General features: G+C 51.8%; 9 protein-coding genes across 9 annotated transcripts; 4 read left to right on the forward strand and 5 right to left on the reverse strand.

Annotated features, from left to right (window-relative positions):
* Positions 1-449: 449 nt before the first annotated feature.
* BO97DRAFT_382043 (molybdopterin cofactor) lies at positions 450-2,752 on the reverse strand (the record flags this gene model as incomplete). The annotated part of the gene is made up of 2 exons (XM_025693278.1): positions 1,287-2,752; positions 450-1,097 (listed from the first exon to the last, which is right to left on the reverse strand). Coding segments are annotated over exons 1-2 (1,995 nt in total), but the record flags the coding sequence as incomplete, so codon positions are not given.
* Positions 2,753-2,921: 169 nt separating this feature from the next.
* Positions 2,922-5,826, reverse strand: BO97DRAFT_402508 (ABC-F family ATP-binding cassette domain-containing protein). The gene is made up of 8 exons (XM_025694523.1): positions 5,810-5,826; positions 5,516-5,753; positions 5,266-5,449; positions 4,978-5,190; positions 4,719-4,911; positions 4,562-4,661; positions 3,410-4,504; positions 2,922-3,325 (listed from the first exon to the last, which is right to left on the reverse strand). Exons 2-8 carry the CDS (start codon positions 5,582-5,584, stop codon positions 2,957-2,959), a joined length of 2,223 nt encoding a protein of 740 aa, XP_025556070.1. The 5' UTR covers positions 5,585-5,753; positions 5,810-5,826; the 3' UTR covers positions 2,922-2,956.
* A 212-nt stretch (positions 5,827-6,038) lies between these two features.
* On the reverse strand, positions 6,039-7,443 carry BO97DRAFT_79134 (uncharacterized protein). The gene has a single exon (XM_025701065.1). The coding sequence runs from the start codon at positions 7,193-7,195 to the stop codon at positions 6,287-6,289; it is 909 nt and encodes a 302-aa protein (XP_025556071.1). The 5' UTR covers positions 7,196-7,443; the 3' UTR covers positions 6,039-6,286.
* A 2,143-nt stretch (positions 7,444-9,586) lies between these two features.
* BO97DRAFT_79139 (uncharacterized protein) lies at positions 9,587-10,880 on the reverse strand. Its single transcript, XM_025701066.1, has one exon. It carries the CDS (start codon positions 10,597-10,599, stop codon positions 9,748-9,750), a length of 852 nt encoding a protein of 283 aa, XP_025556072.1. The 5' UTR covers positions 10,600-10,880; the 3' UTR covers positions 9,587-9,747.
* A 973-nt stretch (positions 10,881-11,853) lies between these two features.
* BO97DRAFT_430963 (general stress protein) lies at positions 11,854-12,195 on the forward strand (the record flags this gene model as incomplete). Its single annotated transcript, XM_025697469.1, has 2 exons — positions 11,854-11,979; positions 12,067-12,195. The coding sequence occupies 2 exons, from the start codon at positions 11,854-11,856 to the stop codon at positions 12,193-12,195; spliced, it is 255 nt and encodes an 84-aa protein (XP_025556073.1).
* Positions 12,196-15,522: 3,327 nt separating this feature from the next.
* On the forward strand, positions 15,523-18,294 carry BO97DRAFT_360453 (bZIP transcription factor). Its single transcript, XM_025692358.1, has 2 exons — positions 15,523-16,976; positions 17,037-18,294. Exons 1-2 carry the CDS (start codon positions 15,980-15,982, stop codon positions 17,876-17,878), a joined length of 1,839 nt encoding a protein of 612 aa, XP_025556074.1. The 5' UTR covers positions 15,523-15,979; the 3' UTR covers positions 17,879-18,294.
* Positions 18,295-19,210: 916 nt separating this feature from the next.
* On the forward strand, positions 19,211-22,122 carry BO97DRAFT_402512 (ribonuclease Z; the record flags this gene model as incomplete). The annotated part of the gene is made up of 1 exon (XM_025694524.1): positions 19,211-22,122. One exon carries the CDS (start codon positions 19,214-19,216, stop codon positions 22,115-22,117), a length of 2,904 nt encoding a protein of 967 aa, XP_025556075.1. The 3' UTR covers positions 22,118-22,122.
* Positions 22,123-22,359: 237 nt separating this feature from the next.
* BO97DRAFT_467462 (putative acid phosphatase) lies at positions 22,360-24,609 on the reverse strand. The gene is made up of 7 exons (XM_025699652.1): positions 24,429-24,609; positions 24,354-24,366; positions 24,265-24,299; positions 24,196-24,211; positions 23,961-24,126; positions 23,573-23,907; positions 22,360-23,509 (listed from the first exon to the last, which is right to left on the reverse strand). The coding sequence occupies exons 1-7, from the start codon at positions 24,516-24,518 to the stop codon at positions 22,638-22,640; spliced, it is 1,527 nt and encodes a 508-aa protein (XP_025556076.1). The 5' UTR covers positions 24,519-24,609; the 3' UTR covers positions 22,360-22,637.
* Positions 24,610-25,587: 978 nt separating this feature from the next.
* BO97DRAFT_79254 (GTR/RAG family Ras-related GTP-binding protein) lies at positions 25,588-27,321 on the forward strand. Its single transcript, XM_025701067.1, has 5 exons — positions 25,588-25,637; positions 26,091-26,197; positions 26,252-26,353; positions 26,402-27,085; positions 27,134-27,321. Exons 1-5 carry the CDS (start codon positions 25,632-25,634, stop codon positions 27,279-27,281), a joined length of 1,047 nt encoding a protein of 348 aa, XP_025556077.1. The 5' UTR covers positions 25,588-25,631; the 3' UTR covers positions 27,282-27,321.
* The last annotated feature ends 167 nt before the right edge of the window (positions 27,322-27,488 follow it).

Here is a 27,488-nt window from a genome sequence, read left to right on the forward strand (position 1 = left end):
AGAGGAACTGGGAAAGTGACGAAGGGAAAAGAAAGGGAAGAGCCAAGGAAAAAAGTTTCGTGTGGGTGGATTTGCTTGGAGGGACTCGGAAAGAGGAGGAAGAGGAGGCGGGCCGAGATTCTATCGGAACTTGGCTCTTCAGCGACCGTTGGGCCGCTGACTCGTAGGGCTGGCCATTGAGACTACCATACATAGTACAGCCAACCACACGTCACTCACCCAGATTCAAGATGTGGCGGGAATTTCGATCCATTTCGACATGCTCGATTTTTCATATATGACTAAGTATGAGTATCTATCAACAAATGATTGACCTCATGCGTTCTCCTTGACCGCTTCTTGGCGGATCCAATGTCCACTCTTACCCCCTTTCTTCTCCAGCAATTTCACCCCATCAATCACCATTGCCTTATCAACTGCCTTCAGCATATCGTATACCGTCAACGCAGCTCCCATAGTCGCAGTCATCGCTTCCATCTCCACCCCCGTCCGTCCTAAGCAGCTCACAGTAGCCAAGACATGCATCGCCCCGTGCCCCATCGATCCGTCCGCACGTGAGAGCGCATCGGGACTCACTAACCTCACGTCCACCTCGACTCCAGTGATGCCGATCCCTGGGTGACACAGGGGAACAAGATCCGGAGTTTTCTTGGCGGCCATGATACCAGCAATGCGGGCTACACTGAATACGTCCCCTTTCTTTGTACCACGGCCTTCGCGTAGTATTTCCCACGGCTGCGGATTGGAGAACTGCACCAGACAAGTAGCTGTAGCCTGCCGTTTTGTCACGGCCTTCTCCGCGATCTTGGTCATGTGCACGTGCTGCGAGCTGTTGAGATGCGGTAGATCGGGATCGGAGGCTGTAGGGAGGGATATCTTGCTGAAGTCCTCGTTTGGCTGGTCCGGATGGGTACATGGAGAGTCTACAGCAGACGGGTTGCTATTACGTTCACTGGAATAGTGTCGCACTTGTGTGGCAAATCCTGTGCCGGAGGAGAGTAGGTGCACAGGAATCTTGTTCCATGCAATTGATGTCGTCCTGGTTCGCGGTATGGAAAAAGGTCTGGGATGGATTGATTTGCCCATAAGTCCATTATCTATGTCCCGTTCCATCAGCACGCATCCAAGGTAGTACCCAATAATCATATGGTTATATGCGAAAAATCACAGCTACCACCATCCTATGAACCATACTGAGGACACCTTCTACATGCATTGATCGTAATTCATGACAGTCGTTCGCCAACATGCAAATTCCCCGGAAAGGAAGGGTCGCGCCTACCCACCAATAAGAATCATTGGGCGGTTCTTCATGTTCTCCAACTTGCCCATGCCGGCATGTTTCGCTTTCTTGCGTTTCACTGCCATGCCGATAATGTCGAGGAGTTCTTGTTCTCTCTGAGGGAGTTGATCACCCTCGCCGTTCACTTGATATGCACTGGTCACAGATTCCAAGAGTCGCAGATCTTTCATGGCGTTTTCGTCAATGGGCTCGCCATTGTTTTCTTTCCGAATGATGTCGCGCAGCGACACCTCTGCATTCCCAAACAAGCACACCTTGAGATTTCCATCACACGTAATACGCAAGCGATTGCAGGTTCCGCAGAAGTTGTGGGTCATGCTGGTGATGAACCCGATTCGACCCATAAAGCCCGGAACCTGATATGTCTTGCTCGTATCGTTCTTATGGTCCGCGACCTTTTCCAGCGCGGGATACTTCTCCCAAATGATAGCCAGCATCTCCTGGTAGGAGACCATCTTACCCTGGCTCCATTTGTTGCCATCGAATGGCATGTATTCGATGAAACGCACTTCGATGGGGTTGTCACGCCCCATCTCGATGAACGGAATGATCTCCCGGTCGTTGAGCCCCCGCATCACAACACAGTTGATTTTCAACTTGATTCCGGCGCCCATCTTATTCATCTCGAGGATCCGGTCGATGCTCTTCATCACGGCGTCAAACCCTTTCCTCCTCGTCATGATCTGAAACTGGAACGGATCCAGGGTATCGAGGCTGAGGTTGACCCCCGTGAGTCCTGCCTCGGCCATGGCGTCCAATTTGCGGTGCAAGGAGATTCCATTCGTCGTTAAGCATAGCTCGCGGAGACCGTTGCGCCGCAGCTCACCGATTGATTGCATCAAAGGCACGATGTCCTTTCGGACAGTAGGCTCACCTCCAGTCAAGCGAATCTTCGTGACACCCTGCGCGACGAATAGCGACGATAGATAAACGATCTCGGGGGAGGTGAGGAGACGGTTCGGTGGTGACAGCTCTATGCCTTCTTCGGGCATACAGTAGAGACATCGGAGATTGCAGCGCTCGGTCACACTGATTCTGAGGTAATCGTGCTGACGATTGAAGGTGTCTGTGAGGAATTCGGAGAAGGGCTTCGCTGATCTGAGGGCGGACCATCGGGACGAGGAGGACTGGAGGGACGGAGAGGGCTCGGATTCAGAAAGAGTTGTGGTAGGCGCATTCGATGCAGCAGACCTTTCGGTCAAGACTGCATTCGAGTTTGTACTGTGCCTTCGATTGTGTGGTCGAGTAAGCGCGTTCGATTGGGTGCGACACCTGCGGGGAACCGAGAGTAGGGGCGCAACTCCCCGCCTGGGGAGCGTGAATCCATTCATCCTTGACAAAGATCCTGTTTCAGCGAATATCAGATCCTGGCATTTTTCTGCATCTCCGAGGCGGCATATACACTCGAACGCATGCAGGGGAAAGAACCAGGTGGGAGGGGCTCAAGTGATATTTTGAGTGAATGGTTGAAGGGATCTCGGAGGGGGGACTGCCTTATCATCGCGACCGATGGGATTCGCCGCCATCTCCGCGGGTCTCGGGGTCTGCCGCTAGCCGGTGGGTCACGTGTTATCAGTGATCGTTGACATCAACCATTTGGAAATGAATAACTAGGCTATCTAACTGTCTGATATCACCCTAGTCACTAGTCTCCTAGCCCATGGTCGGCAGCATCCTCCGAACAGCCTTCGCCAGGCTTCGCTCGTACTGTATCACGCCTTCCTCCTGCTCCCTGAGCTTTCCTGATTTCAATACATACACAACTCGTCGTTGACTGGATAATGCGTCCGACCCCTTGTCTTCCTCGAGTCCCTCATCCCTGCCCTCTTCTACACTTCGCTTGCCCTCAATTACTGAGCGTACCATATATCGGTCATGAGACACAAGCAAGATAGCACCATCAAAAATAGAGAGCGCAGCAGAAAGAGCCGTCACGGTATCGAAATCGAGATGAGTGGTGACTTCGTCCAGTATGAGCAGATGTGGGCGGGTCCAAACGACTCTGGCCAACGCTAGACGAACCTGACCCGTGAAAAGATGTTAGCCACCTACTGTATGAATGATTGATTTGATTGACTGGGCAGGCTCAATGCGCGCGCCACTTACCAACTGGCCACCTGAAAGTCGACAGACGGGGATGTCAGACACGACTCTACCCTGAAGGCCTAGCGTTGCTAACAGACCTCTGATCTCGCCGTCGTTGAGCGCACCATTGACCTCCGACGCCATCAGAGTCAAAGCCGTCATATCAAGCTTGGATCTGCCTTGTTCTTGAAGCTCTTCGATCGAATGTTGTGCGTAGTACCCGAGCTTCAGTCTTGGGTGGGTCGAAATCTTGCCATGCGTCGGTACACTGCTTCCAGTGAGGAGACGTATAAGTGTCGACTTCCCGCATCCGTTGAGACCCATGATTCCCACGCGCTCTCCCATATGAATCACGAGTTCGACCCCATCAAGCACAGTGGCCTGTTGCTTACTGTACCTGAACCCAACCCCTTCCATCGAGACCAAGGGACCAGGAAACCGTAGCTCTGTTGCAGGGGGCAGAACTATGGACGGCTTTCTTTCGTCCACCGGGACCTCGATCTCTGCCCTCGCGGTGAAGTGGTAACCGACTAGATCACGATTTAGTTTGAAGCGTCCGCCGTTAGCATTCACCTGTATGCCCATGCGATTATCGACCTTCTTTTGTCGGGACTTGGCTTGGCGCAACTTGTTCTCGTCGCCGGTCTTCTTGCCGATCTTGATGTTTTCACGGATGGTGGCCTCCATATGTGCGGTCTGGCGCTCCTGTGCCTCCTTCATGCGGCCGAAGCGCAGCTTCTGTTCTTCCACATCCCTCTCATACGCGGACAGGTTACCCCTGAAGTACGTAAGCTTCTGGTCTCTCAGAATGATGATCTCCTCGCTGACAGCGTTCACAAAATCCCTGTCGTGGGATACCATGAGAATCGTTGTCTGTGAACTATCCCGCAGTCCTTGGAGATAATTCTCTAACCAAATGATCCCCAGGAGATCCAGATAGTTGGTCGGTTCATCGAGAATCATGATATCCGGAGACTGTATCAACACACTGGCCAGCATACATCGCATGCGCCAACCACCGGATAACTGCGAGACTGGCATGCGGAGAATCGATTCATGAAATCCCAAACCACTGAGAATGTGGCGTGCTTGCTGCTCAGTGTCGACCAGCGTCATCTGAGGCACTTATACATTAGCAGACTATAGTAACGAGAAGTGGCAAAACAAACCCACAGCTTCAAGCTTAGACTGCAACTCTTGCAAAGCATCCATCGCAGCCTGCGTATCTTTCTGTATCGTCTCGGCATTGGTCAACTCTTTAGTCTGGTTCATCCTAGAAGAAGTAACGTTCTCAGCTCAACTCAACCGCGACTTGAATATCGAAGCTTACACCTCCCCCGAAGCTTCAAGCCTCGCCTCAGCGGCTTTCAAATCTTTCCGTGCCTGCAGTCCTCGCGCACCACTCCTCAGACTCGCCATTTTCCGCGCCAAGAAAAGCTCCCTTTCCGCCTCATCATGGCGAACAGCCCGAATAGCTTTCACGGGCTGTAGAGGATCGTCGGACTCGAAACTTTTCGACAGGACTTATCCAGGCCACATCATCAGGATACTATTGCCGAAAGCGCAGGATGCGGGGTAACCGAACTCACTGTCTATCTTCCTCACCACTCCATTCTTATACTCATCACCGGCCAACACATACTCCAGAACCGGCAAATCCAGTCTTTTATCGCCCTCACCCTCAGTGGCCCCGGGCCCATTATCGCCGTTTTCCAGATCCGCATCCGTCTGCTGTAGGATAGCAAGTCGCGTAGCATGAGGAATCCCCGGCACCAGCTTATCCGCTATCGCGCGTAACAGCGCTAAGAGATCGGGGAGTTAGTCTTCAGTCATAACTATCGCACTGCGGGTATGGTGGTGATGGTAGACAAACGCACTCGACTTCCCCGTCCCGTTACGGCCTACTAAGCCGTAATGTACGCCGGCTTTGAGACGGAGATGCGCATCCGAGATGAGTTCTCTGGCTTCCGCTTTAGCCTTGCGCTTCGATTTGATATCTGCGGTGGAGGATTCGGCGGTCTGAGGCGAGGAAACCGCGATCGTGATGCCTTCTACGTCGACCTATGGTCAAATTCCACAAGGGTCAGTTACCTGCGTGCAGTATGCGGATGGACCAGAGGGAAATACTTCTTTAGAGGCTTGATCGAGGATATGGAAGCGGGTTTGCTTGCAGGTTGCGATGATTGTTGGGGGCATTGTTCTTGGTGCGTTATTATAACGGTCGAGATACAATTTGTAGATCAATGGAACAGACTTAGTGCAGAAATGTTTTTCCTGAAGAGTCGGGACTGTTGTTATCGATGACTATGTACTGCGCTACTGGTTTATATACTCGATCGTGTAGTTTGTGCAAGCGAGCATGCATCTATACATACTACTTAGTTCCGCACAAGCAAGGGTTGGGAGGAGGGGGGGCAATACCAAAATTAGAATTCATTATGCAGGAATAAAAGAGCTGATGACTCAAAGGCCATCTTGAAGACTGAGGACGCCCCAGTAAATGAAAATTTGAGTCAATCAAGCGTTGATTCATCCTTCGATGATGGAAGGGGCAGTCGGGCTCCTAAAGGGGAATAGATTCGACTGGTGTTTTCGGCCTTCATCCTCGGTAGCCGGGGCTTGGCTTTCTCTGCATTATACCTAGGTGTACGATGATTACAGGTTAGAGATTATGCACAATGTGCGTTTGGATAGAATAATTGGCATAGTGTTCAAAATAAGAGGCTTTCAAGCCCTATGTATCTTCTTGGTTATCTGGTTTAGTGGTATTTTCCTTTTTATTTGCTCCCTTGCTCCTCTTGCTGACCTCGATCAAGTTCAAGAATCAAAGAAAGTCTCGCCAATAAGCGCGACTTACGACATGTAATCCGCCCGGATCATATGGTATAGCCACCACGCCTACACATAGTGCTTGACCTCGTAATGGCGAAGGAAGCCCTGCCAATCCTCGAGCTTTACCTGACATCTCGGGCAAACCGGCCCAACATCACGATGGTAACATTGGCAATGCACTTTTAGGTCAAGCCAGGTTTGTTGCGTCTTGAAACAGAAAGGACAGCGAATCACGGTGGGAGAACTAACCTGATAGTCCCGATAATGCTGTCGAGGATTATTGCTCTGGGATGAACTACCCTGATAGTCTCGAGGACTGTCCCGGGGAAAACTTCTCTGATAGCCACGCCGATGGTATGGTCGACGACTGTACCGGGTTGGATAATCCCGATAGACCAGATGATCTTGTTGAGGACTGTACCTGGGTGAGCGCTCCCGATGGTCGCGATGGAGCTGTCGAGGGGGTGACTGCGAACGTCGACGCTCGTAAGGCTGGTGCGGATGCTGACGCGGGCTACCCAGCTGTGTCGGGTGTGCACGTTTGGGGTGGTGATCGCGGCCTCCCCTGGTGGGTGAGTAGGGATCGTAATATTGGCTGCCAAATCGGGCGGCGCCCTGGGCTTCGTGGCGATCAGTGCTTGGGTCTTCTCCGAAGAGGGACGCCCACAGCGACTCAGAGCGACCATGAGGTTCTCCGCCTCCGCGCTCCATCCATGGCGTACCGCAGTTTGCACACCCAAAAGCGAGTTGTCTTCCCTGTTCACCCTCGGCTCGCCGAAGGCTGTCGATGCAGTCATGGTGGAAGTGGTGAGAGCACCACCCACAGCGATAGAAGGGACATCTACCATTCCCGCCACATAGTTTACAGCGTGCTCGGCCGTACTCCGTCTCCACAGCGACCGAGTTGTCGCGGAGTTCGCTCGGGTGGAAGTTGACGTAGTACGCCAGCTGGCGGAGAGATCTTTCGGTCGACATCGGAACCTGACCACTGCACGTTGGTGGTTTGGTTGAGTGCAGCTTCCCTTGAGTAGGTGCGAGAAGAACGGTTCGTTTAAATAGCTCACTACTATTTATTTTTCGGAATTATCTAGTCGGAGAAAACCATCTTGTTATAATGTGCGTTGAGATCCACTCTAATATAAAGACCGAAAACTGGAGTTCACCTTGATGTCTTTGTCTGTGGATAGATTTCAGTAGTCTTAGGCTATGGTGATGTAGGCGGGAAGGTTACCTTATGATATTGACCTTCAAGGCCTCTTTATCAGGGAAATCCTTCCAAAGTTATTTTACTCTCTCGCCAATTGTCTGATGACACAATTATGTTAGCAGTAGCGGACTTGACGGAGGCACGTAGAAAATGAATCTTGCTCGGCTCTGGCTGAGTATCTCTATACACATCTGAGAGGCTGGCGAGGAAAATTATCAACAGGATGCAGCAACATGCAGCAACGATGAATCAAACATGTCTTTCAAGATTACTCGCTCATACCCACCGCTCCATCATGCTTGATATGGCCATCGTTTAGATCAGGACCATAGTCCTTTTTATAGGCCCGATAAAGAATAATGTGAACCCTCAGAAACAGACTCTGTCTTACGACATGTCAGAGATCCTGTTTTTGACTAGGTTAACTTAAGGCGTTGGCAGGTCGATACAACTGGTCAGTCAACATAGATTCAAGTAACTTCGCAGGCTCTATGCCTATGATAGGCGGTAGCAAAGCATTGACTACTTATACAAAGCTCATGAGGATAAGTCTTGTCCCAACAGCCTCTTAAGAGTGTACTCGGACATCTTTGTCAGCCTGTTGATGCTAGATAATGAGACGTTCCATTTTTTAATACTTATCGCGGAGCACCGGATGTAAAGAAGTATTTTTTCATCCTCGTGTTGTCATACTTCTAATATAAGCTATATTCTTATTAGTCAAAACAAGTGTCATTTCTGTTAGACTAAAGATAATATGCAGACTAAAGTAAGTAAGCCATTCGCTAGGGCTATCCAACTACCCTTAAGGACCCTACCGGATAAGCTCGGATCGCATATTATATGCCTCCCTAAGAGAATTGGCCTCCAGCTCTAGCATAGGCTAATCATACAATGTCTCCTTCGGGCCATGACTGAGACATGCATATCACTAGCACCAAGTACATGTTAGACATCTAGCCATGCTAGCATCTCATTCTCATTCTCCGCAAAGATAAAGGCTATTAGAAAATTAAATCCCTCACATCCATGGAATTGGCATTCGATTTGTTCCCAAATTCACATTTTCGTATCTCTACTTTAGAAGATAATCGGTCGATTGGCAGCTCATCTGACCCCCAGCTATTCTCAACAGGTATTTCTGTTTTTATTAGTCCTGCCTTAGGTAGGATATGGACACTACAAATAACGTGGCTCCGTATAAAGGATACCTTCACCCCTCCTAGGAGAAACAATTGCAAAGCAGCCTAATAGCAAGCTTCCAACTGAGAAACGAAGTCCACTTCACCAGTCTTCTAATCATAAAAATCCAGACAACTCTACCCCTCGCTATTTTACTTTCTGCTGCGTCTATTATGGCACAATACGACACGAAAAAGATTCTTATAACATGTGTCAGGAGACTAACGATGTCTGGGACCTTGTCGCAACCCTTCCAAAGGAGCCTTCAGGTGACGGATATGTCCACCTCGGCGACGACGGCGTCTTACGATCCTTTAGTGGCTCAGGAGACGTGCTAGCATATCGACAATTGGACCCCAAACAAATCAATCAATACATCAGTCGCTTTCCTTCACCAGCCAAAGAGCACCTTCTCGAGATCTACAAAGGTGTTGATGGTCGTGACGTGGTTGACATTGGGCAACTTGCCCACCCAGACTTAAAGGGCACTACTCCCAGAACCCCATGAAGCCGGTGTTTCTGCTTCCAATTCCTTCTTCAGTCTCAAACACCTGCCGGAGTGCGCATGTCATGATTATGCTTGCTCGGGACCCACCCGGTGCTATGATTAGGGTATGGGGTGGTCAGAGACGACGAGTAGTTAGTTATTAGAGACTTCTATGATGTTTTTACAGCCGTAGAAGGCCGACCCCCTTGATTTCTGGTTCGAGTATAGTTTGGCTGTCGGGCCGTTCACCCATGGGTTACGGAGTTATTCAAGAAGATGGAGGCTTAGCTGAACTTAGCATCTTCGGCTCTCCAATGTTATATTTAACATTTCCTATGCTACATAAGGAATTTATGTAGGGAATCATAGTTTGTTTATGAAAAGCAAGCTCATAGTAGATAAACCGCCCTGGTGATCTCTTCTAGCAGTGACTTACTAGAGCTTCATTTCTTTTTTTTTATAGGTTATTTGATTTTTTTTGTTTGTTTACTTTATTCTCAACTAAGAATAGACAAAGCGATACAAATACAAGAAGAAAAAACTTATCAGCACCTTTCAATGTCGACACGGACGCTCAGAGTCCGAAGAACCCCGACCTGGTCCGTCTTACGAGCATCATTATCAGCTCCCACCCCAAGCTCTCGACCGGCATCAGCAAGCATGCGTTCTCGATCCCCGGCTAGCACGAGCGCTGCAGGCCGAAGCACTTGCGGTGGCGACAGTGGAGGTTGTAATTGTGGTGGTAGATGTGTGGACGTATGTTGCCGTAGCGGCCGCCACGGAGGCTGCCCCGGCTGCCCCTGCGGTCCTGGTTGGGGCCATGTTGTGGGCGGACATTGAGGTTCTTGCTGGTGATGCCATGTTGTGGGAGGACATGGAAGACCTTACTGGTGCCATCATGGTATGATGAGTGGAACATGGAGTTCTAGATGACCCCATATCCCGGGAGGACATCGAAGTCCTTGCTGGTACCATGTCTCGGCAGGACATCGAAGTACTTGCTGGTGCCATGTTGTGGAAGGACATTGAAGTTTTCGCTGGTGCCATGTTATGGTGGGACATCGAAGTCTTTGCTGGTGCCATCATGGTGTGATGGGTGGACCATGGAGTCTTAGTTGACTCCATATCGTGGTGTGTCACTGAAGTCCTTGCTGGTATCATGTCCCTGGTGGACATGGACGTTCTGGTTGGCATCATATCCCGGCTAGACATCGTGGTCTGGCCGCCTGGCACTGAGTGTTTGATTGCTCCCGAAGCCATGCTCACGCCTGCAGCCCTGCTTGACGTTGTCACTCTGCCGGAGGCCGCAGCCCCGGCCATCATACCACCCCCCAGCGCGGAACATACGGGATTCGGAGCCCCTGGCTCGATCTGGCCTTCCTGAACATAATAGCTGTCCCGTCGCTCGCCGTTGGGGTGCCGGTGGTGGCTGGACTGTACGGTGGTGTAGTGGCCGCCGTGGTGGACGCGAGTGGTTCGAGCTCCGCTGACCTGGTGAGCCATGGTTGTGGCTTGGATAGTGTGAGGACTGTTATGTTAGAGTTTGTCAGTCTGTGCGGATCAAAGGTTTAGAGACAGTTGAAGTGCACAGGCGTTTGATGCAGCTGAAATCTTGCCCAGGGTAGCTGTGGTGTCTTGGATGTTATTTATAGATGATGATATGGAGATATGAGGATGATCCTTGACATCTTGATATCCGGGTTGTGAGAGAGATCCCAGTATTTGGCATTGCTTGCAGGCGGAAATCACTCTAGACAATGAGCACATACAAAGATCACTGTAGATGCATAACACGGACAAAGCCTGTTCGTCGGAAAACTTCGGATGGGAAAGGCAGACACAGAGAAAGAGTAGAGAATAGGCGGGATTGTCTAATTTGAAGAGAAAGCTCTGCTGCTGTACTACAGGTTCAATATCCTGCTGAAAGAAATCAAACGAGTGTTTCTCATGTCGCTGAGAGCTGTCGCGATTGTCGTAAATCTACTTTAATGGAAGCTGATATGTTTCGGGCTGAATCGACCTCCCGAGTCATCGATGAAAGACCAAGATGTTAACTCGAATTACGCATACAGGAACATCGACATACCCAAATCTTGAGTCTCCAATATCAGCAATATCAGCGAGGGAGGTATCATGCACATGCACATGCACATGCACATGCACTGACACTCTGTCAAGCATGGAAAATAACCAGGCTAAAGGCATAGCTACAAGCCTTGCAGCCCTCTTATTTGTCTATGTAGACTTGCTAATATCTCCGTCCTACGACTCGCCAACGTCATACACACTTCTACGTCGTAGTCGTCTGTTTATTCTGCGATGTGTTACAAACTGTGCATTCATCGTCAATGAGTTACTTAGTACATAAAATCAGAGGTAACATGACATCTCCCGATGACATGGATCCGACCAGAATCCCAAAAACTGTATCTAATCTCACCAGGAACCACGGAAAGTGTTCCAATTTCCTGATCCCTCCGCGTGGCAATCGAACATCGAGAATGAGACCGATCAGCCAGCTAGATGGTGAGTGATTTGATTCTTGCATCAATCACAACGTCACAATATCATTAATAAACTCTGATGTCAAACAAACAACATGATGACTTCATCCCCACCAACCCCAAAACTTATAAAGTAGCAACACAGCATCAAGCCAACCAAGCACCACAACCAAACTCTCCTAACGGAATGCCCAAGATCCTCACCAGCTCTACAAGAACCATCACCACCAAACCACTCTACAACCTCCGCACCATGGCCTCCAACACCAACCCAGGAAACTTCTCCAACCGCTCCCACGAGGAGGTTCAGAACATCGCCCGCAAGGGTGGCCAATCGAGCCACTCCGGTGGCTTTGCCAGTATGGATCCTGAGAAGCAGGTATGTTCTCACCTTCGTTTTCAGCCCTAGTCAAAACTTCTATAAGACGGATTTGATGAAGTCTGGGTGATACTAATGTCATCTCAGCGCGACATCGCCTCCCAGGGCGGTCACGCTTCCAGCGGAAGCTTCAAGCCTGGAGATCCCAAGGCCCGCGCTGCGGGACAGAAGGGCGGCTCGAAGTCGCAGTATGACCAGGAGACTCCTGATGAATGAGTGATTTCTGTTTGTTTGATTGATTATGAGAGAGGGTTTATGATGATTTATGCTATGCTGCGTCGTGACGATGTACGACTAGATTATGTATGATTATGGTTATAGCGCGAATAGAAAAATCCGCCACCCCGCGTGCGGTGCGATACGGCAACTCGATGAGTTTCGGGCGAGTATTATGTAGAGAAACAAGTTGTTCAGGATTAGAATTGAGTTTGTGCAGTGCAATTGAGGGGATATTCAGTGCGTGGCCGATTATAGAAAGATACTCCAGGCTTGGCCTGGTAATTGTGGGGTCTACAATACGTCGTGAAGACATCACCCCTCCCGGTGCCGTTTTCAGCCATCGCACACTCGCATCATCATCCTTCGAAGCAAACTTACCATTTTTCCCTTCGTGATGAGACTTTTCTTGTTGCAATTGTGTTGGTCAAGGTTGCAGCGTAAGCACCTTTTTTCTTGTCTAGGATGCGGTGGTGATTTGCTGCTCGCATAGTTTCAGCATGTCGTCGTATGCTCTGCTCAGCCTCAGTCGCGTGGACTAAGCCCAACTCTAGCTCGTCCACTACGTTTGATTGGGATATTCAAGAACGACCTGATCTATGCGATCTAATTTTACGTCATGTTCTCTTTCAGCATATGCTCTGAGCCCCGTTGATCGTGATCTGCCGCCAGCTAATAACTACTAGTACGACTTAGTGGATAGTATTCTGTTTGCTCGGTCGAATCAATGAATCAATGCATTGGCGAAGCTAACGGCACTACATACATTATACACAGCGACCCTTCAGTAGCCGATGGGTGAAGGCCCCGTTCTTCATATACCCGAATGGGCAATCCGATCCATGATCGTAGGATTCGCCTTATAGGGTCGGGATTCCAGAGGAAGGACCATTCGAGACTAGGTACTGTACCTATCTATGGGTAGATGCCGCTGACAACTCAATAAATCTAGACTACAGAGTGCAGACGTCGTCGTAATATGAGACCTCAAGATGATTCTAAGCCCTGTGCTGTCGACAAAGAAAGTGTTCTAGACAACTGAAGACCACCACGTAATTCTCTGCTCGTGCGAAAGAGCGACTTCGGCCGCAGATCGTCTCGAATAGCGTCGAAACTAGATCTTGAACACAAAAGGTTTGAGGCTAGAACTAGATCATACTTACTTACATAGTACTTCGGTTTTAAGGATGGAATGACTAAGCGGCAGTTTTCGTCTCGATTTCCTAATAAGGTTATCGTGATGCTGCGGCCAAGGGTCGGCTTGAGGCTCAAGGGGTAGTCTAATAGCTACAAGTGGGCGAGACCCGGCCTCGGTTTGCTTCAAGCCTTTTGAACGCCCCTTCTAGTGTGTCCTTCTAGAAGGATGTCTAAGCGCGTGAAGGGTTGGGGCGGTCTGGACTTTAGCTGGACAGGGCATGTTCTGACTTTTTGGGATGGTGTGTATCTGAGTCCGTGGTAGACAACTTAACTAGAAATTAGAATTTCACTCTCGCGGATCAGACTTCTTCCACGACGCGCAGTTTCCGGCTCAGTGGGGTTTTCGCCAAAAGCCTGGGTGTCACTTTGTGGATTGGCACAATGTTCTAGATTGATGAAGTGTGCCGGCCGAGGGTCCTCCCGGATCGTAATGTCTTTGCAAGGGCACGGGAAGGTCTGGTGGAAGGTGTTATCTGATAACCTAGATGAATCAACGTGGAGTGCTGAGGCGCCTACTGTCACAACAAGCAAGTAGTCTAAGGCCGGATGACTTGCGCTGCTAGGACTTGAAACGGGCCCTAGAACAAGGGGGAAAGACGGGATCTTCTGGTAGGTGAGCAGTGGGGCTTGCAGAGAACGAGGGCTGCCAGTAAAAAGCAATAGCGCCGAGGTTGAGGCCCATGTCCTGATTTCTGAAAACCTGAGCGCACTGCATGCGAGACAGGAGCCCGAACGGAATAAGAAGTAAACCTAGTCCGAAACAGGCTGGAAGGGCCGAGGGGTCTCTTTCGCTGGTGATTCGTGAAGAGTGGCTAAGCCGCTAAGCCCGCGTTCGCCCGCACTTTTGGAGTCTCGTCAACTGCCAAGCTTTTTTTGGTGGGAACTGGGAAGGGGAGACTATCACGGCCGTTTATCCACCCGCAACTGATCTCCTGAAGGCTTGCACATAAAGCCCTTGGGTCTGAGGACGGAGTCCAAATCCATAACTTCTTTGGGTCGCTGGGTTTGCCCTCAGTTGGCGAATGCATGATCGTGGGGGCGCCGTCGCAATACACTGGGCGGCTTACTTGGTTCCTTTTGATTATCGGCCTAATTGTGTTGTTCGAGACCGACAGTGGTTCCCCATTACCCCAAATTTCGTCCTATCGGTCGGGGCGGTTTGCTTGACGACGTTCCACTGCATTCGAATATCAAGTCCGATTGTGTGGACTGAAAATATCAATCTATCGATACTTCACGGGTTGCACTGCAGCTGCAAGATGGTTGAAGGAGTTTTACTCGACGGATGATCGCCATTGGCTCTATCGAGCCACTAACGTCATAAGTCGGGATTCATCTGGATCAGAATGTGGACGATGTGGCCGGATGATCTCTCATTGGTGCCACAGCATGTCTGGCGTTGAGATTGTCCTCATCGGCCGTCGTTTCAGTCAATCGGAGAAATCATCTGGATGCGGCGTAGTGGCACAAGACAGAGAAGTTTAATGTGAAGCCGACAAGCCGGTGGTGGCCCGTCAAGTCGCAGTGCAGTGAGAGGGAGAGAGGGAGGGCTAATCTAAGGGGGGCAGCAGACAATCAGGGGAGGCTTAGGGAGAATCTTGCTGGGGGCACGCATACCTCCTCCTTCCATGCTGGAAGGCCTTCATTCCTTGTTGCAGGAGAGTCCTCCCTTCCCTATAGTAAGTGGCCCTCCAGCAGACGGGATTAATGTGACTAAGCCAGAATGGGCGATGCATTAGAAGGCGAGAGAAACAGCAGCAGAATGAGTATGGGTAGTTTAGTATAGATATGCCAAACAAAACATGCGATCTTATCGGAGGATCTCCTGATTGCTGTACTGTAGGTAGGAACAGCAAGTCCAGTCAGTACTGGCTGGCAGGTGACACTGAACTTCTTCTCTCTTGCTGGTTCAATTACTTCACTCTTCTTCCTCCTGAACGGCTCACCCAAACAGGGCTAAATTATTGTGAGTGGAGCCTAGCGCCAAGAGGTGGATCCGCTAGCCCTGGCTTGACCTTCACAGCCAATTAGCTGCTCATCTCAAGCGGGGGCTCCGAGCAACTGCGCCGCTGAGTCATCCGAGGACGCGCAAGCCTTTTTACCTGATTTCTATTCCTGGGACTTTTCGCTTCCCCTGGCTCAGGGCTTCCTCCGTCCACCACTGGCAGTCTCCAGCGACAATCCACCCCAAAGCCGGGCCAACCTCTACGGCTTCTCTCATTAACTCCCTCTGCCCATCTCACCACCTCCACAACCACCATCACCACCACCACCGCCTCCACCCACCCCCTGCCTTTAGCTCTGCTTTCGCTTTTGTACAATAGCCTACTATCCTCCACACTTTTCATCGTCATCGACTACTCTCAACCACACACCATTCTTCCATCTCTCAACCATCAACCTTATCCCGAGTTGCTCATCGTCTCTCGTTATCACTATCGACAACAGCTTCCGTGACGTTCGTTCGTATTGAGGACCATCTACTCAAGCACGATACCATTGCTTTGGCGAGTCTAGTCGACCGCACCCTCGCTCTCTCAAACGGTAGCCGGCCTTCTCAACGCCGTTCAAGCACAGTTTCGTCATCATGGCTACCTTGGCGGAACACCCGGCCGTTGCGCCTTCGACTTACGAACAAGACATTGAATCCTTTCTGGATCTCGACCAACTCGCATACACCACGGCGGAAACTGCTCGCTCAAAGACCGCATTGATCACTCAACCCACTCTCCCCAGCACCGAATTTAACACAGGCGATGTACGAAGCGCTGGTTTCGCTTCGACAAACCCCACGCCAGTCGCATTCCAAGCTCCGAGTCACCAATATGATGAACACAAGCAGCAAACCGGTCTGCCACCAGGCGCCTTGGCTCATGCCATGACTTTCAATCATATGAATGGGATCGGATTCGGCGGTGCAAGCCCCAGCTACCCGATGAATGGCGACATGTTTGCGGGCAGTCAGCTCAAGCGGGAGGATGCTCCGATGGATTTCAACAGCCCTCCGACCCGGAACCCTTCGGAAATGGACCTGGAGTCCGACAACATGGGAGCCGCCTCAGCCTACTTCCTTTCGCCAAATCCCAGCACCCGGAGCCAATTCGTGGATCCGAACGCCTTGAGTGGCCATGAAGTCGGTCCCGCTGGTCCTTCAACTCAGGTCGGTCGCATGTATCCGGGTATGCACCAGCAACAAGCAGCCATGGCCAAGGCGGCACAGCAGCAAAGGCATCATGAACTGCTCCGTCAGCAACAATTTCAGCAGCAGCAGCGTCGTGTGGAGGAACATATGCATCAGCACGGGGCTCCCCATAGCCAGACTCCTCGCCCGCCGAACCCACTTGTTGAAGAACGTATCTCGCGGCTCCTGCAGCAAATGCGCCAGAACGCCATGGGTTCGCCCGACGACTCGCCCTCCCCTTCTTCGTCTTTGCCTCAAATGGCCAAGTCCAAGAAGGACGAGCAAGATATGGACGAGGACGAGCGCCTTCTGGCCAGTGAAGAGGGCAAGAAGCTCAGCAGCAAGGAGCGTCGTCAGCTCCGTAATAAGGTCTCCGCCCGTGCGTTCCGTTCTCGCAGAAAGGGTATGTAATAATACTTCAGAATTCGGCGAGGCGAAGACATGTGACTAACTTATCTCGCAGAATACATTGGTCAACTTGAGAGTGAAGTTGCCGCCAAAACCAACGAAGCTCACGAGCTTCGTCTGCAGAACCGCGCCCTGTTTGAGGAGAACGGCCGCCTGACAGATCTCGTTCGCACGCTTCTGTCTTCCCCTCATTTCGGCCAAGTTCTGGATGATCTCAGCGTCGGTGGTGTTCAGATTCCCAGCCAAGCGCAACAACAGCAACAACTTCAACAGCAACTCCAGCCCCAGCCACCACAACAACCTGCACACCCTCAACCCCAACCCCAGCAACAGCAACCAACCATGTCCCAGCCGCCCATGCAACAGCCTCAGGCTGGCATGGTCATGGTCCCAAATCAGGGACTTGATGTTTCTGCCATGGGCTTGAATAATGGCGGTTGGAACTCGGGCATCGATATGAACTTTGGAAACGCCCCAGTCTTCGCCGTTTTGGATGTCCCTGAGCCGACGATCGATACCGAGGTTCTATCTGGCAAGGCTTCCACCATGGTGGAATCCTACCTTCCCAACATCTCCGGTACGAAGAGTGACGCTCCTGTTCTCGAGTCTCTCCCCTCGATGGCTAAGGAGCCTACCATTGTCGGCATGGAGAACCCCGATGTTGAGATTGACGAGTCTGACCCTGCTTTCGCTCTCTTCGTTGACGCGCCCCGTGCTACTACCTCCTCGGAGTCCTCTGAGCCCTCCTTCGAAGGTGTCTTCGACAAGTCGACGGCCACCTTCGAGCTGGTGGTGGAGAACCAACCTCGGGAACATCAAACTCGATTTGCTCAACTTTGCCACAGCATGGAGGCAGCCTTCCAACGTGTTTCCATGATGACTTCTCACCTCTCATGATTCCCCCTTTTGCGACCTGAGGTTCTCGATTCTGTACACTTCCTAGGGTGTTGGTTCAACTGAACGCTTGGGTGTAGACACCGATGTCTCTCTTTCATCCTATGAACTTTCTGCTATATATCTTCTGCTTTGAACGCAGCCTTTGCACTTGACCTGGCTTTCCTTTCATCTTTCCTATTTCTTTCTCTTTCCTTACTCTTTTTCTTTGGTTACCTTGGACTCCTGCCTCTAGATGATGGTGGGGTTTGGATGCGCTTATGGGGTTATACGGACTGTTATTTGGAAGTGATATCTTCAAGGGATGGATGGATTTACAGGACGGAAGGTACTGGATACTGGCGGATAGGAAACAAGACCACAAACCAATATAGGAGCATATCCAAAAGTCATGAAATATATATATATAGAAATCAGATATAGTCCTGAGTGTTCTGTATTGGTGTAACAATACTGACCTTAGAACGGGCGAGAGCTGCTGCTGGAGTTGTTGTCACCGAGGTCGGGTGGAGTCTTGCCCCGAGTCTTGGCTGGAATTCTCCCGCGGCGGCAACTTTTTTAATTTCTGCTTGCCTTCTCTCCAACCACCGTTGAACAACAACAACGCCATTCCCATTCCCCTGCTCTAGCTTGCCAGATTATGATTGTCAGGCACCAAATGCATACCTCCTGAGAGCTGCTTTACAGTCAGTCATTTCAACCACGTTGGCTTCCTTCCTGTTTCTTCGGGGGCCGACTGATAGCGCCGTCCGCCGAGTTGCCTTCAGATCGAATCCTCGACATCCCATTGTTCCTCCCACCGCGCATCTTCGACTCACTCGTCAGCGTCATCGACGACCCTATTACGCCACGCCCGCTGTGCCGGTTCCTTCGTCTTCACTGAAGTTTGCGAACACCATCAACCATCACAGGCTCCTCGCGGTTCCTCCCATCGTTTCTTCCAAACCCGATCAGCAATACATCTACTACGTTCCCGAAGACAATCAAGCCAAGGGCTTCGATTCCGAGCCGGACAAAGGCGCAATCAACCCCATGAAGTTCTACTATCAAGTGGTGACCACGCCGACGGCCGACACCCCGGGAAGTTCCATCGTCCTCCACTTTCCGGATAAGCGGTACCTCTTCGGTCAGATCGCGGAAGGAACACAGCGAGCATGCGCTGGCCGGTCGGTGAAATTCGGTCTCATGGCCGACATCTTTCTGACTGGTCGGCTGGAAATGAGCAACATTGGCGGTCTGTTCGGCGTGATTCTCACACTGGCCGATGGCCTGAACAGCCAAGCGACTGCATTGGAGGCCGAAATTGAGAGCAAGAACAAACGCCTTGCGGAACAGGGCATGCCCAAGAAGGCGCTTCCGGAGAAAATCCACGGAGTGCCGTACGGAACCCAGAACGGCAAGCTGGTCCCGCAGAGAGGGACCCTGACCATCCACGGCGGCAGGAATTTGACACACATGATGGCTACGGCGCGTAAATTCATCTTCCGCCAGGGGTTGCCCTTGTATATGAAGGAACACGATTCGGAGAGCCTGGCTCAGCATCGCCAGCCTGGTGCAGCGGATCCATTCGCAGAGCCCACGTGGTCGGATAAGAATATCAAGGTCTGGGTCATGTCTATTAGCCCGAAACCGCAATCAAATCCCCAGGACACCGCCTTCGTCCGGTCCAAGAGCCCCAGGAAGCGGAGCCATGACGAGTTCCAAGAGAATGAGGCTGCTTCGGGAGTAGCGGACCAGGTTATCAGGGAGAACGTGGTTTCGAATATGTTCAACTCCTCATGGTCACTGGATGCTTTGCACGAGAGCAAGCTGGCAGACGTGCAGATGCCCGCGGTCATGTTTGTCCGGAACCCAGAAACCAAGGACCTAGAACGGTATCATGGCCCGGCTCCTGGGAGCAGCGAGCCGCTTCCTGACATTACTGTGCTGGTGCGCAAACCTTGGCCAGGCGCCAATGTGGATAAAATCCCTCCGACAACCTGGAATGAGGACGCAATCTCGTATATAGTCCGGAATCACGATATCAGAGGAAAGTTCGATATCCAGAAAGCCCGGGCTCTGAAGGTTCCTAAGGGCCCTAGTTATTCCAAATTGACCAGCGGTGAAAGCGTTCTGAATGAGGATGGTGAAGTGATCACGCCCGATATGGTCTTGGGTGCCCCCAAGGCCGGTAAGGGTGTCGCGATTATCGATTTGCCTACTCCGGCCTATGTGGAGAACCTGGTTAGCCGTCCTGAGTGGGACTCGCCTGCGGCAGCTTCCAATATGGAAGCCTTCATCTGGATTCTGGGACCAGGCGTGGGTGACCATCCCAAACTGCGGGAATTCGTCGCGAAGATGTCGCATTGCAAGCACACGGTTTCTAGCAAAGATTATTGCCCTAACTACTTGGCCATGAAAGAGGTTGCCCAGTCGACGATGCAGATGGCTCAGCTCAGACCCGACAACTTTCCCATGCCTGTCTATGATAATGCAACCGTTCCACAATCCGGGTCATCTACTGAGGCAGTGGGTCATTCGAGCGAACGTGCCCCCCTGGAGCCCTTGGAGCCTGGTTTGATTATCAACATGGAACCCACTTCTGGAATCAACACATCCGAAGTGATCCCGCAGTATGATCCGAAGAATACACAGCTTACACTGCCGGATGCGGTCAAGGCTCGATTAGGAGCGATCTCCAACCGGGTCCAGTCGCCAGCGTTCTTGGAAAGACTGCATACGTTTCAGAAGGACCTTCCTGGTGCTGATGTTGAAATCACAACTCTGGGCACTGGCTCGTCTGTACCGTCAAAGTACCGCAACGTGTCCAGCACCCTTATTTACGCACCTGGCTATGGATATTATCTTCTTGACTGCGGCGAGGGGACTCTTGGACAACTGCGGCGTATCTTCGAGCCTGAGAAGCTGCGCGAGGTCTTCCAGAACATGCGGATGATTTGGGTCAGTCATCTCCACGCTGACCATCAACTGGGCATCGCGAATGTGATCAAGGCCTGGTATGAGGTAAACTATCCCAAGGGTGTGCCACGAACGGACTTTATCGAGGAAGACATGTCGAAAGTGTTGCAAGATAAGCGCTTATTTGTTGTATGCGAAGAGATGATGACTACTTGGCTGGAGGAATATGCCAGTGTTGAAGACTACGGCTTCGGCAAGGTAGTCGCTTTGAGTGCTTATCCCATCCAGGTCAAGGGAGGTACTTTCGAAACTCATTTTGTTTACCGCCACTGCCGCGTCGATGGCACATATCCTGGACAGAAGGAGACTGGAGCCAATCCCAAGACCACCACGCTTAGATTCCAGGATGATCAGGACCCGCACTCGGCTCTTCTCCGCGAAGCCATCGGCCTCTCTGACATCCTACCCGCCCGAGTCCAGCACTGCCGTGGCGCCATGGCCGTCTCCCTTGTATACCCGGACGGCTTCAAGCTCTCATTCTCTGGCGACTGCCGGCCCTCGCCCAGCTTCGCACTCACAGGCCGCGGCTCGACGGTCCTCATCCACGAAGCCACCTTCCAAGACGACATGGCCGGAAGCGCCGTAGCCAAGAAGCACTCTACCTTCTCCGAGGCCATGGCGGTCGCGCGGCAAATGGAAGCCCGGGCCCTCCTCCTCACCCACTTCAGCCAACGCTATCAGAGACTCACCACAATGGACTCGGACAACGACGACACCTCGCCAAAGTCCCGGCCCACAAACCGCCGACAAGGCTCCGGCACCCTACGAACCAAGGACGTCCCGGACGACGACGACGACGCGATGGAGACCGAGGAACCCGACAACAGCACCCCGCAACTCGACGGCCGCGACGCAAACACCGGCGACGGCGTGATCCGGTACGTAGCCAGCGACGAATCAGCCAATGGCGCAAACACCCCCAGCTTGCCCGGTTTCACACCCAGCGACACCTACCGCGGGCCCTTCGTCACCGCCTTCGACTACATGCGCGTCCGTGTCGCCGACTTCCCCATCTTCCAGGCCTACGTCCCGGCCATCGAGAAGCTCTTCATGATCCTGGAACAAGCTTCCACCGCCGCTAATGCGGAGAACGCTCGGCAGGTCACCGAGGCGCAAACTCAGAAAAGACAGGCCAAGGCCGCGAATGCGAAGGCTTGGAAACGCGGTGGCGCCGGCGGTGGTGGTGGTGGTGGGCGTGCCAAATCACCTGTCCGGGACGGGTTCAAGTCTAAATCCGTTGCTGCGAAATTGGCTCTTGCTAAGCATGGCTCCTCGGCTGATTAGTTGGGCGTTGATTGACTTTGTGGTTGTTGATGCACGTGGAGCACGAGCGGGGTGCTGAAGGAGCTAGCCAGCCCCGAAGGGACGGCAGGCTTGAGGCTATTTCCGGGTACAGTACATTTTTGGGGGGAGGGGTGTTGGATTAGATTTCTTGCATGGATAATATCATACGTTAGACCGTGGATGTACATAGGTACGGAGTACTATATGAAAATAATTTTTCGAGATCCCAGAGCTACCTGTCTCTTCCCGGTTGATGATATCCTACCTACCCTTATCAATTATTATGAATATCTACTATCTCTGATCCCGCATGCAAGATGCTCGCTCCTATGTCCCAATATCAAACTCTACCCATAGATGATATCAAATATCCCCTTTATACACCTCGACACATTAATCCCACACCCAATAATCTCCCATCTATCCATTTTACAATCCTATAAACAATATTCCATCACAACTAAAGCTCTATAAGCTCTATACAACCCGGGCAGGCCCCACCAAAACCCCAGGAGAGACTCTAAACCCCAGCAGGGACCTTCTCGCGATCATCCTTGCCGAACAACCCCTCGCCCAGATTCTGCATGCACTCCTGGCTCCAGTTCTGCGGGGTGAACTTGTCGACGATCTCCTTGAAGGCGTCGAGCGTGCAGAAGGTCTCGTCGCCGGGGAGGTGGTTCTCGGGCTTGGCGGCGCAGCCGGGGACGCGGACGACGCGGTCGTTGTAGCGGATGCGGACGTAGTGGGTGCGGAGGGAGTGGCGGGCTGAGTCCGGGAGGGCGGCGAGGGGGACGCGGGCGGTTTCGGGTTCGGACTTTGTGGTTGTTGGGAGGAGGGAGAGGAGGCTTGTGTTGCTGCTGCTGGATTGGTCGGAGGAGGAGGTGTCATCGGCTTTGGAGAAGAGTTCGATGGCGACGGAGGAGGTGAAGGGTGGCCATTTGCTGTTGCCGAAGGCGCCGAGGCTGCTCAGGATGGCGGCTAGAGTCGTGTCATGGCAGCCGCTCATGGCGAATTTGATGGCTTTGCTGGGTTGGTTGGTGGCCGCTACCGCTGCCGCCTCGCTGCGCCAGCCGCCTGGCGACACTGCCGTGCTCACCATCCGGTCCACCACGTCCCCTAGCAGCGCCCCGATCCCCAGCTTGCGGTACTCTGCGCTGTCGCTGTAGCCTGAGTACCACTCGTCCACTGCGATCCGGTCCATGTATTCGCGGGCCTTGGTGTCGTAGAATTCCTTGGGCAGGCGCGTCGCCGGCCCGTGCGCGTCTGTCGCGTTGACCGTGTCCATGATGCCGGAGAGGCGCGGGTGCGAGTCCACCGCCACGCGTGGAGAGCTCTCGGGCATCCATTTGGACCAGAGCTTGTTCAGGTATTCCATTTCGTCCGTTTCGTTCCCTGTGGAGGGTTGGGGTGAGTTGTGGGACACGGCATTGTGCAGCTCGGGCCGGGGTTACGTACATCTGAGTGCGGCCCGGTCCGCGAAGAGTCGGGAGAGTTGTCTGAAGCGACGGCAGTTGCCCTCGTTAGGGAACAGTGTTTCTTCGGACACGGATCGTCCGACGATCACGGGGGGTGGGAAGTCCTGGGTGCGGGCACTCGCAGGGTACAATCCCCAGAAGGCTTGTTGGAGAGATTCGAGAGCGCGCGGAATCGGCGTCGCGCGGAGGTACATGTCCTCGGTGTCGGACTTGATCTTGGGCAAGAAGCCGAGCTGGTCGACGTACAGATGGCGGAGTCGCTGGCCTAGCGCATATGTGGTCTCCCGTCCCTTGTCGGTTAACTCGCCGTGTAGGCTGGGTATGTCGGTCAGCAAGTCCTCCCTTATCTCGAGCCTGATTTGACTTGCCAGATACCATCGATATCACCGGATGCACCAACTGCAGCGACTGATTCGTCCCTACTGCCAAAGGACTCATGTTTCCGACGCCATTGGAATCCGTTCCAGGCTGAAAGGTCCTTGTGGCTGGCGGCCATTTGGACCATTTGGCGCGCGACGGTGCAGTATGACCAGTCTGTGTTCGAAGCAAACGATTGTCAGTGGGATTTCTTGGAATGGTGCTGATTTCGAGGGATTGGCTTACAAGGAGCGAGTCCTGCCTTGACGATATTAGCTTGAGTATATCCATTGATTGCGAGACGCTGTTACATACATTTTGGAAACGTGAAGACACGGGCGTTCGTTCACCTGCAGTAGATGGTTAGTTGGCTATACAAAGGGATTGTGATAATCTTTTCTAACCATGACGAAGGAACTATAGTCCATTGTTAGCGTCTAGACGCAATCCGGGTCATTCCTGGTATGCCGGTAACTCACCACTTGGACCAATTGAAGCTTCAAGTCGCTAGGGTAGAGGCGTTCCAGCTCCTCCTGGGAGTAAGGCTCGCGAGGTTTGAGGGTGGTCATGGCGAGATAGACAGCACTGACGTGCCAGAGTCACAATCTCAATGTTTTGATCTGCGACGAGGAGAGGAGAAGAAAGGCAAGGCCAGACAACAGCCCAGCGTTCGGCGGACTGGCCGAGGCGGTGATGACGCATGAAGGCGGTCGGGCCCGCCCCGACCAATCAAGCCATGTGTCGGAACCACCTGCTTCAATTCGCTCACACCGCGGGCGTCTCCGGTCCCCTCCCGAGTCCTCCATAGTTAACCATGGCCAAATGGACGACTCACAAAGAATGGGCGTATAAGTCACTGGGTTGAGGCTCTGCAGAGCCTCCATGACTGCCCACAGACGCAGGGTCGATCACTGCAAAGGCGGCCACCAAGGCGGTCTGTGATGGTGCAGTCGGTTGTGCCCAAGGCGGAAACGATGGGCAAGATGAAGTTGCGCAAAAGTGCCAAGCGGATCTCCTGCCGAGCTTATCGAATGCAACCCACCACCGTATCTCTTCCTCGTTGCTCCTCTCTCTTCCTTGACCGATCTGCATTCCCCGGGTGATATCGACTCTGCCGGTCTGAGCACATATTACACCTTCTGAACTACATATTCTGAAAGGCTCAACGCTATCATTGCTGAGACTGCTCCAAGGCCATACACGTGACAGCCGTTGCCTCCCCAATTGCAGTCCATTTATACTATCCGCTGCCGGATGGTGGATTCACTGATCTCTCCGCTGTGACCTCGTCTTTCCATTTCAACTGAATCATTACGCCAATGATGGACGTCAGCAACTGCTAAACCCTCTGTCTTTTCTTGAAGCCCTTTTTCTTGTGTGACGGGTGTCCGGTTCACCTGCATAGTTACTACTGTCACCTGACCAACGCACAGTACCTGCCGGGTCCAATAGCTGTATATGCAAATTGAGCCTCGGTGGATAGAATTACTGTTCATATCGCTTTTTGCCGTATCGGAAAGGATCCGAAATTATTAGGCTTCTTCTCTCCGCTTCTCTTAAGCCGACAGTCATTGGAATTGTGGGTTTCATGCGAGCGCTACCGCTACCCAACGGGCTAAACTTGTCTGACTATCGTTATAGTTCTCAATCTCCTTTGCCATTGGATTGGCTATCACCGCAATATGGAGGTACGGACTGTTCTCTGTCTACTTCTCTTGACTCCACTTGATGTATCGTAGTCTGCCGGGCTTGGTGCTGTCCGATTGATTCATGCCCTGCTGCTGCGACGTTCTGAACTGTGTTGCACCCTTCGCATGTACCAAACAGGACGTGGTAACTTGATCCAGGGGAATAAACCTCGTCAAATTGCTGCATGTCTCATGTTTGTCTAAACTTGGCCGCATATGATTTACGCGATTATCGTCCCACATTTGTTATAATCGTGTTGTGATGGCTTCAGGAGGCGATTGCCATACCTTGCCTCAAAACTCGCTTTGGGCGTTCAGAATCATTGCCACTGATTAATTATTTATTTCTCTCTGGGGCCATGATTGTTCTCGCCTGGCTCGGGATCATCTCTTCGCATGATCTGTTCTACTCACGACTATAGGCATGAAGCTAATGATGAAACTTGGCTGCAGGGATCTAGTCAACTATTGCCTGAACAGGCTCAGGCCAAGGCTGGTCAGCTTGCGACGGGCAATCCACCAGATACCAAACCGCGTCTCATGCTAATGGGTCTCCGTCGGTATAAATCAATGCTTCATTTTTTGTTAATTCACAGGCTCTAATCGGTCCACAGGAGCGGCAAATCTTCTATCGCCAGCGTTGTGTTTCACAAGATGCCACCGAATGAAACGCTGTTCCTCGAGTCAACCACACGGATCCAAAAAGATTCAATTCAGTAAGCAAGATTCGTCACATTCTTAGATCCCGCTGACATGTTTCACAGCTCGTTCATGGATTTTCAGGTCTGGGATTTCCCAGGACAGCTGGAATATACGGAGCCATCTTTTGATCTCGAAAACATCTTCGGAGGTCTTGGGGCTCTGGTCTGGGTCATTGATGCTCAGGACGACTACCTGGACTCTGTTTCACGTCTCAACCGTACCATTCTCTGCCTCCAGCAGCTCTATCCCGCCGTAAACATCGAAGTCTTCATTCACAAAGTGGACGGGCTGTCCGACGAATACCGCACAGACACCTTCCAGGACATCGTGCAGCTGATCTCTGACGAGCTCAGCGATGCCGGATATGAGAATGCTCCGGTTCACTACTATCTAACCTCTATCTACGACTACTCAGTCTTTGAGGCCTTCAGCAAAGTCATCCAAAAGCTCATTCCGAATCTCTCGACCATGGAGAACCTGATCAACACTCTTGCCAACAATTGTGGCTTCGAGAAGACTTATCTATTTGATGTCTTGAGCAAAATCTATATTGCGTCTGACACTCGTCCCGTGGACATGTCGTGTTACGAGATGTGCTCGGACTACATCGATGTGATTGTGGATGTATCTGAGCTGTACTCCTATGATAATCCAGGTCGCAAAAGCAAAGGCGAGCAGAACCAGGAGGCGGAAAGCCATGTGGTTCTGCATGATGAAACGATGATCCATCTGATGGAGATGAACAAGTATGCTTCCCGGGTTGTTATGAGGCTGCGGTCACTAACATCTGCTAGATACCTGTGCCTTGTGTCGGTAATCCGCAATCCAGAGTCCAAGAGCAAGAAAGGTCTAATCGACATGAACTGCCGCACCTTTCAAGAGGCCCTTAATGACGTGTTCTCTCGCAGCTGGGAGCAGGGTCAGGGACAGGAGCAAGTGTAAGTCGATATGTTGGAAGGAGGCTCGTGTGTATAAAGTTGAGCTACTATGATTGTGACTATCATGTAAATTTCTTGTGTGTTCATACGCCGCTCGTGCTTGAAGCACTGGTGGAATTTATCATGAGAACCCGGGTGCCAGCCCCGCATGCGGCTAGTGTAGGGACGTCTTGGTGAAGTGGGACTCCAGTAGTGATCATAAACACTTTGA

This window comes from Aspergillus homomorphus (genome assembly GCF_003184865.1).
Source record: "Aspergillus homomorphus CBS 101889 unplaced genomic scaffold BO97scaffold_2, whole genome shotgun sequence".
In the NCBI taxonomy this organism is placed as follows: Eukaryota; Fungi; Ascomycota; class Eurotiomycetes; order Eurotiales; family Aspergillaceae; genus Aspergillus; species Aspergillus homomorphus.

What these genes read in the sequence shown, in the direction of transcription:
- BO97DRAFT_79134 (XM_025701065.1), bottom strand. Translation starts at nt 7,195, where the DNA reads ATGTCGACCGAAAGATCTCTCCGCCAGCTGGCGTACTACGTCAACTTC.
- BO97DRAFT_467462 (XM_025699652.1), bottom strand. Translation starts at nt 24,518, where the DNA reads ATGACCACCCTCAAACCTCGCGAGCCTTACTCCCAGGAGGAGCTGGAA. An exon ending in GGTGATATCGATGGTATCTG is followed by an intron (nt 23,908 to 23,960) that starts GCAAGTCAAATC and finishes CGACATACCCAG; the next exon opens with CCTACACGGCGAGTTAACCG. An exon ending in GGACCGGGCCGCACTCAGAT is followed by an intron (nt 23,510 to 23,572) that starts GTACGTAACCCC and finishes AACCCTCCACAG; the next exon opens with GGAACGAAACGGACGAAATG.
- BO97DRAFT_402508 (XM_025694523.1), bottom strand. Translation starts at nt 5,584, where the DNA reads ATGCCCCCAACAATCATCGCAACCTGCAAGCAAACCCGCTTCCATATC. An exon ending in TCGATCAAGCCTCTAAAGAA is followed by an intron (nt 5,450 to 5,515) that starts GTATTTCCCTCT and finishes ATTTGACCATAG; the next exon opens with GTCGACGTAGAAGGCATCAC. An exon ending in TAACGGGACGGGGAAGTCGA is followed by an intron (nt 5,191 to 5,265) that starts GTGCGTTTGTCT and finishes CCGATCTCTTAG; the next exon opens with CGCTGTTACGCGCGATAGCG.
- BO97DRAFT_79139 (XM_025701066.1), bottom strand. Translation starts at nt 10,599, where the DNA reads ATGGCTCACCAGGTCAGCGGAGCTCGAACCACTCGCGTCCACCACGGC.
- BO97DRAFT_79254 (XM_025701067.1), top strand. An exon ending in ATCCAAAAAGATTCAATTCA is followed by an intron (nt 26,354 to 26,401) that starts GTAAGCAAGATT and finishes CATGTTTCACAG; the next exon opens with CTCGTTCATGGATTTTCAGG. An exon ending in CATCTGATGGAGATGAACAA is followed by an intron (nt 27,086 to 27,133) that starts GTATGCTTCCCG and finishes AACATCTGCTAG; the next exon opens with ATACCTGTGCCTTGTGTCGG.
- BO97DRAFT_360453 (XM_025692358.1), top strand. Translation starts at nt 15,980, where the DNA reads ATGGCTACCTTGGCGGAACACCCGGCCGTTGCGCCTTCGACTTACGAA. An exon ending in GTTCCGTTCTCGCAGAAAGG is followed by an intron (nt 16,977 to 17,036) that starts GTATGTAATAAT and finishes CTTATCTCGCAG; the next exon opens with AATACATTGGTCAACTTGAG.